General features: G+C 36.2%; 1 protein-coding gene across 5 annotated transcripts in view; it reads right to left on the reverse strand.

Moving 5' to 3' along the window:
• Window positions 1-17,455, reverse strand: part of MAGI3 (membrane associated guanylate kinase, WW and PDZ domain containing 3) — a 259,208-nt gene that overhangs the window by 102,532 nt on the left and 139,221 nt on the right. For all 5 annotated transcript variants that reach the window (XM_027536101.1, XM_027536100.1, XM_027536102.1 and 2 more), the window contains exon 2: window positions 9,508-9,624. In XM_027536101.1, coding sequence (XP_027391902.1) covers window positions 9,508-9,624 — 117 coding nt within the window. The remainder of the gene's footprint in view (window positions 1-9,507; window positions 9,625-17,455) is intronic.

Here is a 17,455-nt window from a genome sequence, read left to right on the forward strand (position 1 = left end):
AATTTTTATTTTTTAATTGTTGATAGTATGAAGGAATAGAATTATGGGAGCTGATTTGGTCACTTTACATAACTTATCTATAATAAAATTGACTAATTCTAATGGTATAATTTGCCCATAATGCAGTTCACTAATTCTCGTGATAGAGTCCTATGAATTTGGGGAACTGTCACCCCCAAAAGTCTCCTCGTGCCCTTCTGCAGTCTCCCACCCATGGCAGCCACTGGCCTGTTGACACTATAGTTCTCCTTTAATAGGCGCTCACATAAATGAAATCACACATTAATTTGATTTCAGTAGTGGTTTGTGTCTGGCTTCTTTCACTTTGCATGATGCTTTTGAGATTCATCCAGTTTTTTGTTCAATATCCTTTTATTACTGAGGGGTATTCCAATTCCACTGTATGGATACGCCAAAATTTGATTTTGCATTCACTGCTGGTGGACATTCAGACTGTTTCCAGGTTTTAGATACTATATAAAAAACTGTTGTACATTTACAAGTCTTTGGGTAGATTTATATTTAAATTTATGTTGGGTTAATGCCTAAGAGTAGAGTTGCTGGGTCATGATAAGTGTATGCTTAACTTTATAAGAAAAAGTCCAAAGTAGACATACTATTTTGCATTCCCACAAACAATATATAAGAGCTATAGCTGTTTTACATTATTGTTTCCATGTAGGAATTCCTTTCTGGAGCTTCCTGACAGATTTACTTTTTCTAAATCCCAAGAAAAATGAGTTGAAAGGGAAAATGAAGAGGAAAAAATATATAGTTCTACTGTGAGAATTAAAGCTTAATAATTTAACATAGAGATGCTACTGGTTTGAAAGAATCTATTGATATCCATTGAAAGCAAGAGCAGGAAACACTGAAAGCAGAATGAAATGTTAACGCTGACATTTCCAGGGACTAGGACAAAAGCATAGCGGAGAGCAGCAGTCACAATCTATCCATCAGCCTTACCTGCAGCTGTTCCCATGCTGGAAGTGCCTGGTCAGGGCTCTGATGATAACAGTGGGTTGTTCTTACAAATATCATACTGAAGGCCAGATAAGACCCTAAGTTGGCAGCTTCAACATGATTCTGTGTAATGTTTTTAACACTGGTCAGGGCATCTGAATGTTACCTGAACACTATTCAACAATGTTCTCTGATATTTTCCTCCATTTGATATTTGCTACAAGTTGCAGAGCTTTGTAAATAAGAGAAGTGCAAGAAGTGAATGCTGTTGTAGAACACTTCAGCCTGAAATCAGAAACTAGTCTACAATCTGAAGTAAAAGCAACATAGACTTCAATGGCACAAACAATCAGGGCAAGAAAACAAGTACTTTCAGCATTAAAAAAGGAAACAAGCTTATATGAATGATCAGTGCAAAATGAAATATTTTTTCCTATGTCTGAATATTTGTTACCAAAGATCAAGGTGATCAGATAATGCAACTGATACTTTACGTGCTTCAAATTTTCATTTCAGGAGTGCAAAACTCAAATATTAAATATGTGAAGTATTATCTTTCAAACTTTTAGATGATTTTTATTTGGCATTTATTTTGTGTTAGTGTTCATTCTTTTAAGACTTTGTTAGCAAATGCCTGTATCAGGCTGAGACCATTTAAAAATGTTATCAAAATCTTGTTATATTAATTTTTAATATTATTAAACCATTTGATTTTATGCTGTCATTTTCTCTCTTTAAGCACTTGGTGCACTCAGGAGAAACCATCCCACACCTCAGTGTTCAGAGCCATTATTACTGCTCTAATGGTCAAGTGTAGCAGTCATTAGGGTTCGCAAGGTATTTGGCTCAACTGGTACTTCGTCACAATCAGCCACAGATTATATTAAGATTAAATGACAATATCACTTACACAAATTATCAGCAACCTACTTCCCGCTGGAAGGAATTTGGCTCTGTGCTCAAGCCCAAGTATACATCCAAAAGCAATCTTAAAATCCCTTCTTGGAGCATCTGTCTCCTGGGACTGCTACCAGTACCAATCCTTTAACAGCCAGGGTCCAAGCAGGAGGAAGAAACTATATGGTAACTTGAACAAGGACAACGTTATGTAAAGAATTATTTTTTTTTTTTTGTAAAGAATTATTAAATATTTATAAAGAATTAACTAAGGCGAAATAAAAGAGAATTCTAAAGAGTATCATCCTAGAGTTGAACAAGAATACTCAAGTAAGGAAAAAACTTGGAAGAAAGAGATGCTCTCAAAGTCTGAGATTCAGACCTTTTTGGAGAAGGTGCATAGCAGCCCACTGGATGGTAGAAAAGTTTGCTGGGCGGCCTTGGGACAGAGCTGGTTCACTATCAGTGAGCAGGGTCTGCTGGAGTACCAATAAAATTCACCAGCAAACTGCTTTGAGTGGAAGAGACATGTAGTGGGGTGTTTTGGACTTACTAGAAAATCAGCTGGGAAACTGCCTGGGTTTGCTGGAAACCCACTGGAAAAACATTTGCAAGAGATTTTGCTGAAATCTGGGGAGCCTGCTGGGTTCCCCACAGAACTCATCAGGAAACTGTGAAGAACTCAGCTGGCACACTGGTGGAATTTATGAAGCCACCTATGTGAGCCTGTTCCAGAACTCATTGCTGGGACTCCCCCCACTCCTACCCCTCACTCCCCTCCCTACCCTACCCATGTGTACCACTGAACTTGCCCTTGGGTAGCTGACTGCTAGAGCGCTGCTGAAACTGAGTATCTTTTTGCAGGCAGAAGCAAAAAGAAAAAGGCACACTGAAGCCAGGAAAAGAAGACTCTTTTTTTCTCCAGTATCCTTCCTACACCTTCTACTGACAAAGCTCAACATTGTGCCAGATGGTAAGGAGAAAATGTGACAATATCATAAGTAGGCAAAAAGAGTAGATTTGAAGCCAAGAGGCTGTGAGTAATAAACTGGCAGACTAGTTTTCTGAGAGATTACATCATGAACTCAAGTTGAATTTTTGTCAAATGTTTTTTCAGCACCTATGGAGAAGATCATATGGCTTTTCTAGTTGGTTACTATATTAATCTTCACATGTTATACCAACCTTGCATTCCTGGGACAAATCTCACTTGGTCAAAATGTGTTATCCTTTTTCTATATTGCTATGTACTGATTTGCTAAAATAAAGGATTTTGAGCCTATGTTCATGAAAAATTTTGGTCTAATACTCTTAATGTTTTCATCTGGCTTTAGAATCAGGATAATGCTCAGATCATGGAGTGAGATTGGGAAATGTTCTAATTTTCAGAAGAAGCTGTATAGAATTGGCATTATTTCTTCTTTAAATATTTGGAACAATTTACTAGTACCATCTGGGCCTGAAGTTTTCTCTACGGGAAAATTAAAAACTACAAATTTAATTTCTTTAATAGATACAAGGCTGTTCAGTTCTTCTATTTCTTCCTAAGTGAGCATTGGTAGTTTTTGTCTTCCAAGGGGTTTATACATTTCATACGAGTTGTTGAGTTTACTGGCATAAGCAGTTTAGAAAATTCCTTATTATCCACTTAACCTCTGTAGGATTTTCAGTGATACTATCTCTCCTTCCCATTAATGTTTATCACTTCTATTAATCTTCCAGAAGCAGCTCTGAATTTCACAGATTTCTCTCTATTGTTTCTCTATTTTCTAGTTTATTGATTTCTGCTTTTTATTATTTCCTTTCTGCTACTTAATTTGGGTTTACTTTGCTCTTAAGCTAGAAATTTAGATCATCGATAGAGATCTTTATTATTTTCTAAAGTAAGTATTCATTACTATAAATTTCCCTCTAAATACTGCTCTAGCAACACCCCACAAATTGATATACTGTAGTGAAATGTGTGATACTTTTAATTTTTCTTGTGGCTTATTCTTTAACTCACAAGTCAGAAGTGTAGCAACTTAATTTCCAAATATTTGGAGATTTTCTATATATCTTTCTGTAAATGATTTCTAATTTAATTCCATTAGGATCAGAGAATGTATTTACATGATTGAAATCCTCTTAAATGTACAGAATCTTGTTTCATGGTCCAGAATATGATCTATATTTGTATATGTCCCATGTGCACTGCTGCTGCTAAGTCGCTTCAGTTGTGTCCGACTCTGTGTGACCCCACAGACGACAGCCCACCAGGCTCTGCCGTCCCTGGGATTCTCCAGGCAAGAACACTGGAGTGGGTTGCCATTTCCTTCTCCAATGCGTGAAAGTGAAGTCGCTCAGTCGTGTCCGACCCTCAGTGACCCCATGGACTTCAGCCTTCCAGGCTCCTCCGTCCATGGGATTTTCCAGGCAAGAGTACTGGAGTGGGGTGCCATTGCCTTCTCTGCCCATGTGCACTAAAGAATGTATATTCCTGTGTTGTTAGATGGCATGCTCTAACAAGTAACAGTTAGGTCAAGCTGGCTGAAAGTGTTATTCATGTTATAATCTTGTTGATTTTTTGCTTACTTTCTCTAAAGCTGGTATTGACATCTTGAATGTAATTATGAAGTTTTCTATTTTCCTTTTAGTTCTCATTCTCATATCATTTCCATTCCATCTGAAGAATTTTCTTTACTATTTTTTATAGTACAAATCTACTGGAGAAAAATTCCCTCATCCTTTTTCTCTCAAAATTTTATTTCTTTTTATTTTTAAGAATATTTTTACTGTATACAAATCTAGGTTGGCATCTTTTTCCTTCCAGCATTTTGAAGATAACATTTGATTGGCTTCCAGCTTGTACTGTTTCTGTTGATAAGTCTATAGTTAATTTATATTCCTTGTATGATCTCTTTTTCTGTCTGCCTTTCACATTTTCTCTTTATTACTGGTTTTCAGCAATTAGATTACGATGTACATTGACTTTTTTTTTTTTTAATGTTTCTACTGCTTGAGGTTTGTTGATACTCTTAGATCTACTGGTTTATAGTTTTCATTGAACCTGGAAACATTTCAGCCACTATTTTTTCAAATATTTGTTCTGCTTCCCGCACTTTGGCTTGATAGTGTGCCATAGGTCAATATGAAGAGATCACAGTCATGTTCTGTCTGTAATCCAAGGTCTGAAAACAGATGTTATAGATATCTTGCCCAATTATTTACAATAAGAGGGTAAACCCAGTATGAGGAAGTGCTTTGTGGCAAAAGTAGAACTGTCCCTCTCTCTCTGACTGACTGATTGCTTTTTAAAAGTTCACTTTTGTATTCTGTTTCGTCTCCATGTTTCTGTTTGATTAATTTATATTAGGTCTTCCAGTTCAGCAATCTTTTCAGTTGCAGTTTCTAATCTAATATGTTAAACTCATCCAGTAAGTTTTTGAAGTTCCATATAGTTCCTTTTTAAAATATGTATCTTGTTTTCTCTTCATTCTGTTCATTTTGTCCTTTAAATCCTTGAGCATATTTATGAGATAACTTTAAAATGTTTGGTATGGTCATTATCTGTGTCATTTCTGTGCTTTTTTTTTCTTTAATCAGCTCACTTTTAATTATGAGTCACATTTTTTTTTTGTTTTTATGCCTAGTAATTTTTTGTTAGACACTAGACATTATGAATATGATGCTTTTCAGTGTCTAGATTTTTTTGTCTTCCTTCAAAGAGTTCTTATTTTTCCCATTTTTCCTCCCTCTCTTCCTTTATTTTTGCTAACTAGATAAGTTACATGCATATTCACTTGATCCTTTTGGGACTTTTTAAATTAAACTTTGTTAAAGTGGGTCTAAATTTATGGGCTCTTTAACACTACTAGTAAGCCATGACCCTTATGGGGTCTCTCCACTCAGGTTGGTTAGAACTCAAACTACTCTTGGCCCTGTGTAAACTCTGGGAATTGCTAACCTTACAGCTCACAGAGAGCTCTTTGCCTGCTCTGTGAAGTCACGTTCTCAGCTTGGTATTCAGCAATAAATCCAAGAAGGCACCTATCCAGTTTGCCTCAGCTTTCTTCATATCTCTTCCTCTCTGATACTGAGCTCTGCAAATTTCTAATATTTCAGAATTCTTGAACACATATTTCTGTACCGTCAACTCAGAGTTTGCTAAACTCATCCTAGGCTCTTCCTCCACGTGTTATAGCCTCAAAAGTGCCTCCAGGCAGAAAGCTGATGAAATTACAGGATTCTTTTGTGTGCAATCTCCATCCTGTTCTCTTAGGGATCACAGTTGTGCTCTGTGGAATGTCTGACAACCGTAGAAGTCTCTCTCATTAATTTCATTGTTTAAATTGTCTCAGGTTTTGTCAGTGGGCACCCCTACTAGGTGGCTTTTCTCCTAAATGTTCCTCTGATATGTTCCCCAAATTTTTTAAACATACTTTCCAGTACAACTGGACACTCCAACCTCACCTTGCACTTTCCTTACTCTAGGCTAGGAATCAGAATTTTCTCCAGAAAGATCTGGTATCTTACAGTAAAGAATCACATTTAAAGACCAGATGTGACCATTCAATTTGCTAACTGCTACTGATGCATAAGGGCTTCTAGGTTCTTGGAAGGGTTTTATACAGTTCAATTTGTAAGTCAGAAGTTCCTATTAGGATCTGAAATGACTATAGCCGTTTGGAACTTATGAATTAAAACAAATAAACTAGAGCTCCTTTCTAGGGCAAAACCTCACGCTGGGGAGAAACTGCAAAACTAGGACAATAAATGTAAGTTAAAAAGAAGATTCAAGTAAAAGTGGCAGAGGGCAGCAGAAAGTACAAGTACATATTTTTATTAACTTGCTTTAACAAGGAAAGAGGAAGCTCTAGAACTACGAAACTAAAAACGCTGCCCTGAGAAACTCCATGTGGGCAAAATACCCAGTTACTTATAAGGGAATAAAGCTCAGATTGTGTTCAGATATTTTTTATTTAAGAGCAATGCTTTATGCCAAAAGACAATTAGAGAATTAAGACAGGGCTAGAAGTTATGAGCCAAAAATCTCATATCCATCCACACAAACTTTCAAAGTATAAAGATCATAGACAATTGATATAATGATTCTGTGAACCCTTCATGGAAATCTGGCAGAGAACAAGCTTCAGACAACCAGAATTATTGAAGAAAAGGCAACACAGGGTTGGTAGTTTGGTTAAATATGTATCTATGGGGTCGCAGAGAGTCGGGCATGACTGAAGTGACTTAGCAGCAGCAGCAGCAAGCATAGAATGGAGAATAAATGATTATAAAGGGGAGAGTGCAGTACATAATGGTTGCTTGAATTACCAATACAGATATACATCCAGGATCAAAAAACAGGGAGGACGCAGAAAGAATATGCAAAGGACAGTAAACTTGCTGATTACCTTATATTTGTGGGAATAAAAGATTCCCTCAGGTCAGATGATGGGAGAGGGAGAAAGAAGGATGAAGAAGAAATGACTATATAATTTTAGTATTACTCATAGTAGGACCAAATAAAAGGGAGGAGGAACAGAGCACTATATAAAGGTAGCCATTAGAATAAAGATATAACTCTTCCTAAAAAGAGAAATCAAATAAAATAGATTACACACTGAAAGGCTTTTTTGTATACGACTTGTATATAAGTAAAATGGGGATCTCGAGGTGATGCTAGTGGTAAAGAACCTGCCTGCCAAGCAAGAGACCCCTGGATCAGGAAGCTCCCCTAAAAGACGGCATGGCAACCCACACCAGTATTCACGCCTGGAGAATCCCATGGACAGAGGAGCCTGGCAGTCTACACTCAATGGGGTCACAAAGAGTCGGACACAACTAAAGTGACGTAGCACGCACCCATGCATATAGGTAAAATGGAAAAACATGACAAAACTGGGGCTAAAGGCATCACATCAATAAACATAAAGTTTCACACTGGCTACAAAATACAAAAACATGACAAAGCTGAGATGAAAGGCATTGATCAAGTCAATAAATATAAAGTTTCACACTGGGTACAAAGTTCAACACTATTTATAAAACACAGATTCAGAAAGATGAAAGAATAGGAAGATTTATTCTTTTTGGCAGATTCTTTACCATCTGAGCCACCAGGGAAGCAGAGTGAGATTCAGAAAGATAAAAGAATAAAAAGATTTATCAGGCAAATGCAAAAAAGGCAGGACTTGCAATTCTGAAATCTGATAAGGTAGATTTATAGGAGGATAGCATAGATAAGGGGTCATATTTTAAAACAAAAAGTTTTATACCATTTTTAACATGTCTAGACTAACATGTAGTCAATAGGACCCTCTGAAGGATAAACTACAGATATGCAAGAATCAGATGTGCCCTTTCAGTTTGTTTCTCTGTTACTTGTGTCTGCAGATAGTTTCATTTTATATACTTCTGTATATCTTATAAACCTCATAATAGTGTTGTTAACTTTAACCAGAAAAATGATTAAAGTTTGAAATTAAAGCTTAAAAAACAAAAAAAATCAGATGTATACTTTAAAGATGGACTAGACTGAGGGGACACGGGAGGCAGGGGATACAGTTAGAATGGGGCAAGGGGACAAACACTGCTGAGTACCTACTTCAGATCAAGTGGTTTACAATTATACTCTCGCTTTAATTCTAGTAGCTATATGAAGCGAGCCTTATGATTTCATATTTTATACATGGAGATTCTGAAACCTTAGGAAGTTTAAATAATCTGCCCAAGTGAACCAACTAGTATAATGCTAGAATCAAGATTTTTAAGTCAGTTTTACTTAGTTCTTTGCAACTACATAATGGCAAATTTTTGTTGTTGTTGTTTAAAGTCTAAGTAAGAAAGAGGGAGGGTCTATGATAGTGCAGAGAGAGAGGTATTTCAGAAGCATAATTAGGAAGGCTTGGTGATGAACTGGACATTGTGTAAGATTAAATAACAAGATAAAGATATAAAGAATTCCAGAGATGGTGTAAAAGCTAGTATCCACAAGGAGTTACAAATATACTGAGAAGTAAAACAAATCAGATGTCCTTATAGGCCCTTTTATTTACTGCTTTTCTTCTTCCCCAGACCTACAGTAATTAAACCAAGTTTATGATTTATTATGTGCTTAAAAAAAAAAAAAGCCAAAAACACAATTACAACAACAATCAGCTCCTATGAAAACTATTAAAACTGGAATCAATACACCAACATCTAGGTGAAAATTCAAAGGCGGCAGGCACTGCACGCTTCCTCCTGTTTTCCTTTGGGGAAAGGCCAGATTTTAAAATCAGTAATATCCTAATAATTAATATAAAATGTTTGTTCTCAGCATACAAGCATGGAGAGCAAAAAGTCTTAACTGTATAGGTTTTAGAAATTGATTTATAGGGAAAAAATCTAGTTAGCAACATGTATATTTATATCATTAAATTCTTAAAGTCTAATGAATTTTTTTAAAAGTCACAATATAGAATCTGCTAGTTCTTCTATTTTTAAAAACCAAACCCTTGAAAGTCCTCTGAAAAATTTTCTCTTTATCCAATTTTTGTTTCATTCCAGTGCCCCAGCTTAATCTTCACAGTTTCATATGAGATTCTCAAGAGAATTATTTCTAGATATTTGATTAAATAAAGATATCTTGGCCACATTTCTTTGATTCTATCTTATACTTACATGGAATGGTTCTCAAGTAGAGATTATCTCTGATCACTTGCTGCAGTTTATGGTCAATTGATCCTTTCTGAAACTGAAGACTCAGATAATGTCGCAAATCTTTATTAATGACTTTGCCTACAACAACAACAAAAAAAAAATAAGACAAAATAAATAATTGTTAGGTTTCCAGTTAAATATCAATGCTAGTTAATGATTACCCTTAAACCATTTAGCCATAAATAGGATAAAAGAAATCAGAGTATTTTATTCAAAATAACATAACTATACCAAACTATTATAGGTACTATAATTAAAATACACACCTGTAATATACAATGTGGGTACAATTTTACATGGCAAGAGAGGGAGGAGGTATGGGTCAGAGAGTACGACAAATATCCAAAGTTATTTCATTCAATCCCATGACTTTAAGTACAATCGATAAACAGGTAAGTTTCAAATTCTTATCACGTCTCTATTCCTGACCTGACTCCACCAGACTCCAAATGCATCAAACTCCTTCATCTATATTGCAGATAAATAAATTTCAGATGACCAAAACAGAACTCTTAATTCTATCCTGTTCCATTACATTTCTCTCCTCTAATCTTAGAAAATCATGTCCTCTGTTTTAGAAAATTACCACAATGCTGCTGAAGCTGAAGCTCCAATACCTTGGCCACCTCAAGCAAACAGCTGACTAACTGGAAAAGACTGTGACGCTGGGAAAGATTGAAGGCAGGAGGAGGAAAAAAAAAAAAAAAGGAGGGGAGGGCGACAGAGGATGAGATGGCTGGATGGCATCACTGATTCAATGGACATGAACTAGGGCAAACGCTGGGAGATGGTGAGGGACAGGGAAGCCTGGCGTGCTGCAGTCCACTGAAGAAGAACAACAACCCAACAGAACAAGCCCCAAACCTAGAAGTCAGCCTCAATTTCTTCTTTTTACTTCTATCCCTCAATGCAATTAATTAGCAATTTTTGTCAGTTCTCCCTTCAACACATATCGCATAACTGCCTACTTCTATTTCCATTGCTACCACCCTAAACTAATCCACCATGATTTCTCACCTGGAATTCTGCAAAAGCCTTCTAATTCATTCCCCTGCACCCATTTTTGGTTCCTTCCTGCTTCCACCATTCCCAAAGAAGCCAGAATGAGATTTTAAAACATAAGTCAGATAATCGATACTCTGTTTAGAACCACCTAATGACTTCTTGCTACTCTTAGAATATAATTCAGACTTCTAAACAGGGCCTAGCAAGCCCTACATATTCCAGCTCTGACCATCTCGGACCCAAACTCACCCACCCTTCCCCCTCTCAAACTATGTTCTGCCCACAAGTCCATCTTTCTCATCTCTAATAGGCCAAATGGGTCCTATTCAGAACCTTCTGCCTATCACTAGATGGAACAGGCATTCTCTGTCCATCTGTTTGACTCCTAGATGCCACGTAAATGAGTAAGAATGAAAGGTTTCTTCCTTATTTGTGGCGAAAACGGGAGATTAAAAAGAGGAATATTAGGGGTATCAAAAAAATATAAGCAGAAAAATAGGGAGCTACAGAAATCTGGTAGCAGTGAATTTGTAATAATGGTTGAACTTAAAATGATTATCCAAGCAATACAAACACTTTCATTAGATAAGATTTCAGTAACTCAAAAAGAGCAATGCTAAAACAAAACAGATTATGTTACTGAATAAGAAATGACTGGTTGATTAAAATATACGCTTTACTTCAAACAATATAGTTACGGCCAAATTAAATAATTTAAAAGGTTACTACAGATTGGTTCATTCTTTCAACTGTTATTTCATAACATAGCATTTCGAATCCTCTCTTTTCTCACATAAATACATAAGCATAACCTGTATGAGAGAGTACTAAAATAAGCAGGAAATCAGAGTGCTTCTAAAGTTTGGAGATAACATTCATGTTCTAAACTAATAAACACAAACCAAGAAGTCCCTGTTTTGCATTGTCAAAAATAGACACTGAGGAAGAGGGAAACCTTGTGATCAAAGAAGAAAACCTGAAGGATATTTACAAGGATAACACTGAACAATCTGTGGCTGAGGCTGCTTTTGTCAGGACATTTAGTGGCCCCACCAACCAAAGTCCAATTTAGATGGATTCATATTATTTCATTTTTTTTATTACAGTACTTATTCATTGTTGGGTAGAAGAAAAACCCAATTCATAATCAGTACTGTACAGTCACATTGCTTATTGAACAAAACCATACCCAATTACAAGTTTATTAAATATTTTGAAAACTAGGTAAAAAGTGTTTTGATCGCATTGTAATAATAACTATACAAAAGCCTTGGTGGATTGTTACATAAGTGCTTGAAAGTGTTTAGTGATGTTTGTGGAGGTTCGGCTAGGGTTTTGACTAGACAGAGAACGAATCAGTTTTTTCAACCTAAAATAAATTATATAGACTTCAAAACCTGCTATCCAACATATTTTCAAAAATAGATATAATCTAGATAAAGGATAATGCCTGTTTTATTAAAAAACACAATCTGAGTAAACACTTTTTAAATTCAAGGTTTAAAAAAGTTTTTGAAGCTTTACTATAAAATATGGCATGACTCAGAGAGATAACTATAAAATGCTAAAAACTCACATTGAGTTTTAATCTACCAATCTATAAAAACAACAGCCATTGAATTAGATGTAATTAAAGACAAAGCCATAATAAAAATCATGGATCACAAATTACAGCATGAGGGGCTCTCAACAGGGGAAATGAATTCAATTTCTGTTTCAAGGGCCCACAAGATCTTAAGACTGAGAGAATCGGTAAAGCAGAAAGAGTTAAGGAATGACACCTAGATTTATCAGAGTAGAAACTGCTTCCTAATCTTCACCCTCAACTTCTACAGGGACTCTGGATACAACACTGAGATGAACAGCTGCAAAGAAAAGGGTGAAGTACAATTTCATAAATGGGATATTTTATTTAAAGTATGAAAAGTATTCAAAGATGTCATCACATTTCTCTGATGTTGGGAAAAAATATTACAAACATCACAAAATGTCAATGATAAAAGATTAACAAATTATATAGATTGGCATTCTTTAAAATAATAATAATAAAATATATTGGATATAGCAGTCATCATGAATGTCCTTATTTCAAGAAACCAAAAAAACTTTCGTTAAGGGGATGGAATATTACGCTTCCCTCTTTGATGTAGTTTCAGGAAATTTGTTTTGTTTTTTTTTTTTTAAAGTACAAATATCCTAAATAGGCAGGTGGCTATGGAATTACCAGAAGGCCAACAGAAACATTAGCTCACAGAGACAATGGAGAGATTATCTATATTACTGAATTATATATGAACTTCTGCCTTTTAAGAAAGTTTCACAGAAACTTGACATTTCAAGAGTATGAAAAACATCTATTTGGGATTAATGCAGCCGTTAAACAAATGAGAAAAAAAGACTGTTCATAATTGCATTTTTACTCAGCCTTTGCTTCAAAGCGCTAAGACTATTCTTTGACTTTTAAGTGACTTATAAGTCAAATTGATTTATATGAAACTTAAAAACAGATCTATAAATCTTAAAAATACAGCTTAGGAGAGGAAAAGTCTATAACTCAACTCTCAATCACATGAATAAATCAATAATCAAAAGAACTCATGACTCAAATTCATACTTTCTGAATCTATGCCAATTAATATTCACTACCATTACTCTTTAAGGGGGCTTCCCTGATAGCTCAGTTGGTAAAGAATCTGCCTGCAATGCAGGAGACCCCGGTTCAATTCCTGGGTTGGGAAGATCCACTGGAGAAGGGATAGGCTACTCACTCCAGTATTCTTGGGCTTCTTCCCTTGTGGCTCAGCTAGTTAAGAATATGCCCACAATGCAGGAGATCTGGGTTTGTTCCCTGGGTTGGGAAGATCACCTGGAGAAGGGAAAGGCTACCCACTCCAGTATTTTGGCCTGGAGAATTCCATGGACTGTATCAGTCCATGGGCTCACAAACAGTCCAGACACAACTGAGTGACTTTCACTTTCACTTTCTTCACTCTTTAAGGAATCAGTGTAGAGAGTCACTGGTTATTATTTAGGTAAACACTGCTGCATGCTGGCATGGGCCATGCAAGCAGCTGTAAACCAATTCAACTGCCAACATCTTACTGTCTTTTCCATAAAGATTGTCTAGGAGACTTTGTCAATCACTTGCCAAAGTCAAGATATGAGAAGTCTTTAGTATTGTCTAATCCAGTAGTAATTATGCAATTGAAAAGAAGAAAAAAATGAGGTCAATTTGGCATGTCTTTTTCTTATACATTTGCGTTGATTCATGGAGATCATCCCATTCTTTTCTAAACACTTCCAATATTTTATTAATTGTATTGTTTACAATCTCTTCAAACGTTGTCGCAGCTTAAAGTCAGGAAAGTGGACTTGCATTTTCACAATCTATGCCTTTTTGGAAACTGGAACATTTGTCTCGCCTCAGTCTCTTGGTACTTCCCACATTCATGGTTTCATAAAGAATACTGACAGTCACCCTGAGATCACATCTGAGAGTCCCTTTAACTCCTGGGAGGGCAACTCAACTATGTCTTGAAAATTTAGTTTCATGTAAAGTGAATGATATGCTCATGATCTCTTCATCTTTTTAAAATTTAGTTTTCCTCACTTGAAGTTGTTTATCTTTTACTGTTGGAAAAGTAATTCTTCCAGTTCAAGATTACAGACACAAAGTAGAATGACATAGAACTGATTTCTGCCTATAAAGAACTACCAATAACCCCTTCTCACAGTAAGCCTACCTGTTCCTTCTCATCGCTCTTGCTCCAAACACAAACTTAAAAGCTCTTTGAGCTCTCCAAAGTATCTAAACTCCTTTTGAGCTTTGGCAATTCAGGAAATTCTTCAATGTTTCTTGGTCTACTTAGCACTTTACAAATGTGATTATGTGTTCCATCCAATTATTAATCATATACATCTTTTAAAAATCTTGAGCTGCTCAGAACATTCTTTGTACCTATAAGAATTTCATCACATAACTTATCTTTTAGAAATTTCTAGTCTTAGAATCACACCTATAGATACCATAAACTTAAAAAAAAAAAATCTGTTTTCCTCAGAGGCAAAGTACAGGCATAACCATGTCCCACTCTTCTTCTTAACTATGATGACTGTAAGATAGCCTGGTGAAATTCTCCAAACAGTTCAATCTAACTAGCTCAACACAAATGATGTTACTCACTAGTCATTTCCCATTAGACCCAGACTCAAGAGCAAAGCATTTCACTGCTTCCTCTACCTCCTAAGCTCTATGAAATCAATGAAAAAGATACATATAAGCTTAATTCCAAACTGGCTCCTTGGTTAAAGTCAGGCATTTTCTAAGACAAAATAAGCCAAACTGCAGTCCATTTGTTTGTGAAACTGTAATCTTCTCTAGGCAATCAGTATCTATACATTTCATAATAAAACACCTTCTATAGCACAAAAGTTATTTTAAAATATCTTGTATGGTTATTAAACATAGAAGTTTGTCTACTATCTTAGGGGCAAAGCCGTGGTTTTATAGATTTAATCCCAGGATCAAGCACATAGAATGTGTGAATCAGCTTAATTTTGTATTTTTTATTGTTTATTTCATGCTCTCCATCATCGAATACGTGAAATTTTAGAATACTCAACTGACAGAGTATTCAATAGTCTATACAAAACTTTATTTCAAACTGTGCTTCTTAAATAATGAAATTAACTTTATTTGGACTCTCTCAAAATGCTAAAGTAAATTCTTCATTGATACAGCAAGCTCCATGTCTTTAAAAGTAAGTTTTAATGATAGTTTTTAATGCCAATTCCTCAAATTATTTTCTTTGTTAATGTGTTTAAATGTGTTCATAAAATGCTATCTAGCTCTCCTGAAATACAAAATGAGGCTAAATTTTAAAAAGTCTACTGTCTTCTAGCTCCACCAGGGATAGCAAGTCTAGAGGTAGGGGAAAAAACCCAAACCCTTTTTCTGAATGTAAAATATAAGAATGAAAAGAAAAAGAAATAGAGAACAATGATGACTAGGACTGCTATTTTATAATGATAATTACTATATTGTACATATATGCTTCCCTGGTGGCTCAGCTGGTAAAGAATCCACCTGCAATGCAGGAGACCTGGGTTCAATCCCTGGGTTGGGAAGATCCCCTGGAGAAGGCCATCCACTTCAGGATTCTGGCCTGGAGAATTCCATGGACTGTATAGACCATGCATGGGTCACAAAGAACTGGATATGACTGAGCGACTTTCACTTTCACATATATGCTTTATGTTTTCACTTACACCTCATGAAAATTTTAAGGTATATATTATTATTACTACTATTTAATAGGTAGGGAGCTGAGGTATAGAGAAGTGACTTGGCCAAGGTTATATCACTGGAAGTAGCAGACCTGGGATCTGAACCCAGTTAAACTGGCTCTAGAATCTGAACAATAAGCACTGTGCTAGAATACCTCTCTCTCTCCCCTTTTTTCCATTCATCCACCTACCTTCCTATCTTTTGCTGAATTTTTTCTCTTGTATAAAGGTATAAGAATACAAGCTTAGAAGACCATCTTTAATAAGAGCTCACTTTTCCTAAAACAGTCACATTTATTGTGTAAAAAAAAAAAAAAAAAAAAGATTTAATGAGCCCTGAGATTTCCTGAAGCTCTTAGGGGTAAGGCAGTGAAAGAGAGTGCACCCAAAGGAACTAAAAGTCTCACAGGGATGATGAACACGGAGAAAGAAATTCAGACATGAGAGCATTATGACTGAGCCACTGTGGGAATCTACAGCCTAGATCCTAAGTCTAGGGAATCTCCAAAGACACCACTGAGGAACTGCACTGGAGCTGAAAACTGAAGGATAAATAGGAGACAACCAAATTTAAAAGGAGGAGGGGGGTGTTGGTAGAGTGAGTGGTACATGTGAAGGCGTTTACTTGAGACGGGAAAGAACACTGTGCTGACAGAAACTGAGAGAAATCCAGTATAGCTGGTTCTTAGAAAGCGAGGGAGCGTTCACACAAGCTGAGACAAGGGTTCCAAGGGCCAGCGGGTTGAGCAGAACCTTGTAACAACAACTTAAAAGAACTTCAACTAACTCAGGTATGACGCCTAGGCCCTTCATAATTGTTATCAGCGAACAACTTGCAGATATATTCTTCCTGGCCACATCTATATTTCATACTTGTGTCCAAATGCCACCTTGTTATTTCTATTCTTTTATCTGTAAAAGCATATTCAAAGTTATAAACCTGGATGATCCTTACCAATATAACTGTTTAAGTATGCCACTCTCATTACAGGCAAGTGGAACCTAATGCATTTTTTAAATAATTTGTATAACTAAATTCTTATTCTGTCCCAAATTTGAAAAGCACTATATCTTCTGGAGTCTCCTGAGCCACTTAAGTGTTTAAAACTGGGCAGTTTTCAGTACCCTTTTGAGTTACAGTATGAAAAATCACAGACCGAAGAGATGAACTACTGAGATTCCACCTCAGTAGTTAGGGAAAGTCTCCCACTCACAGAAGGCACATTCTTTTTTTCCTCAGCCTTTTAAAATATTACTGACATATATGTAAGTTTAAGGTATACATGTGACCATCTGATACTTGTATATGGGCACTAAGTCGCTTCAGTCATGTCTGACTCTTTTCAACCCTATGGACCGTAGCTCGCCAGACTCCTCTGTCCATGGGATTCTCCAGGTGAGAATACTGGAGTGGGTTGCCATGACCTCCTCCAGGGGATCTTTCCAACCCAGGGATAGAACCCACGTCTCTTACATCTGCATTGGCAGGCAGGCTCTTTACCACCAGCACCAGCTGGGAAACCTGATGCATGTACATATTGCTAGACAAGTACCATAACAAGGTTAGTTTGCAACCCCACTTTTTCACATACTTACCATTTAATGAATGTACAGTGAT

Source organism: Bos indicus x Bos taurus, chromosome 3 (assembly GCF_003369695.1).
Source record: "Bos indicus x Bos taurus breed Angus x Brahman F1 hybrid chromosome 3, Bos_hybrid_MaternalHap_v2.0, whole genome shotgun sequence".
In the NCBI taxonomy this organism is placed as follows: domain Eukaryota; kingdom Metazoa; phylum Chordata; class Mammalia; order Artiodactyla; family Bovidae; genus Bos; species Bos indicus x Bos taurus.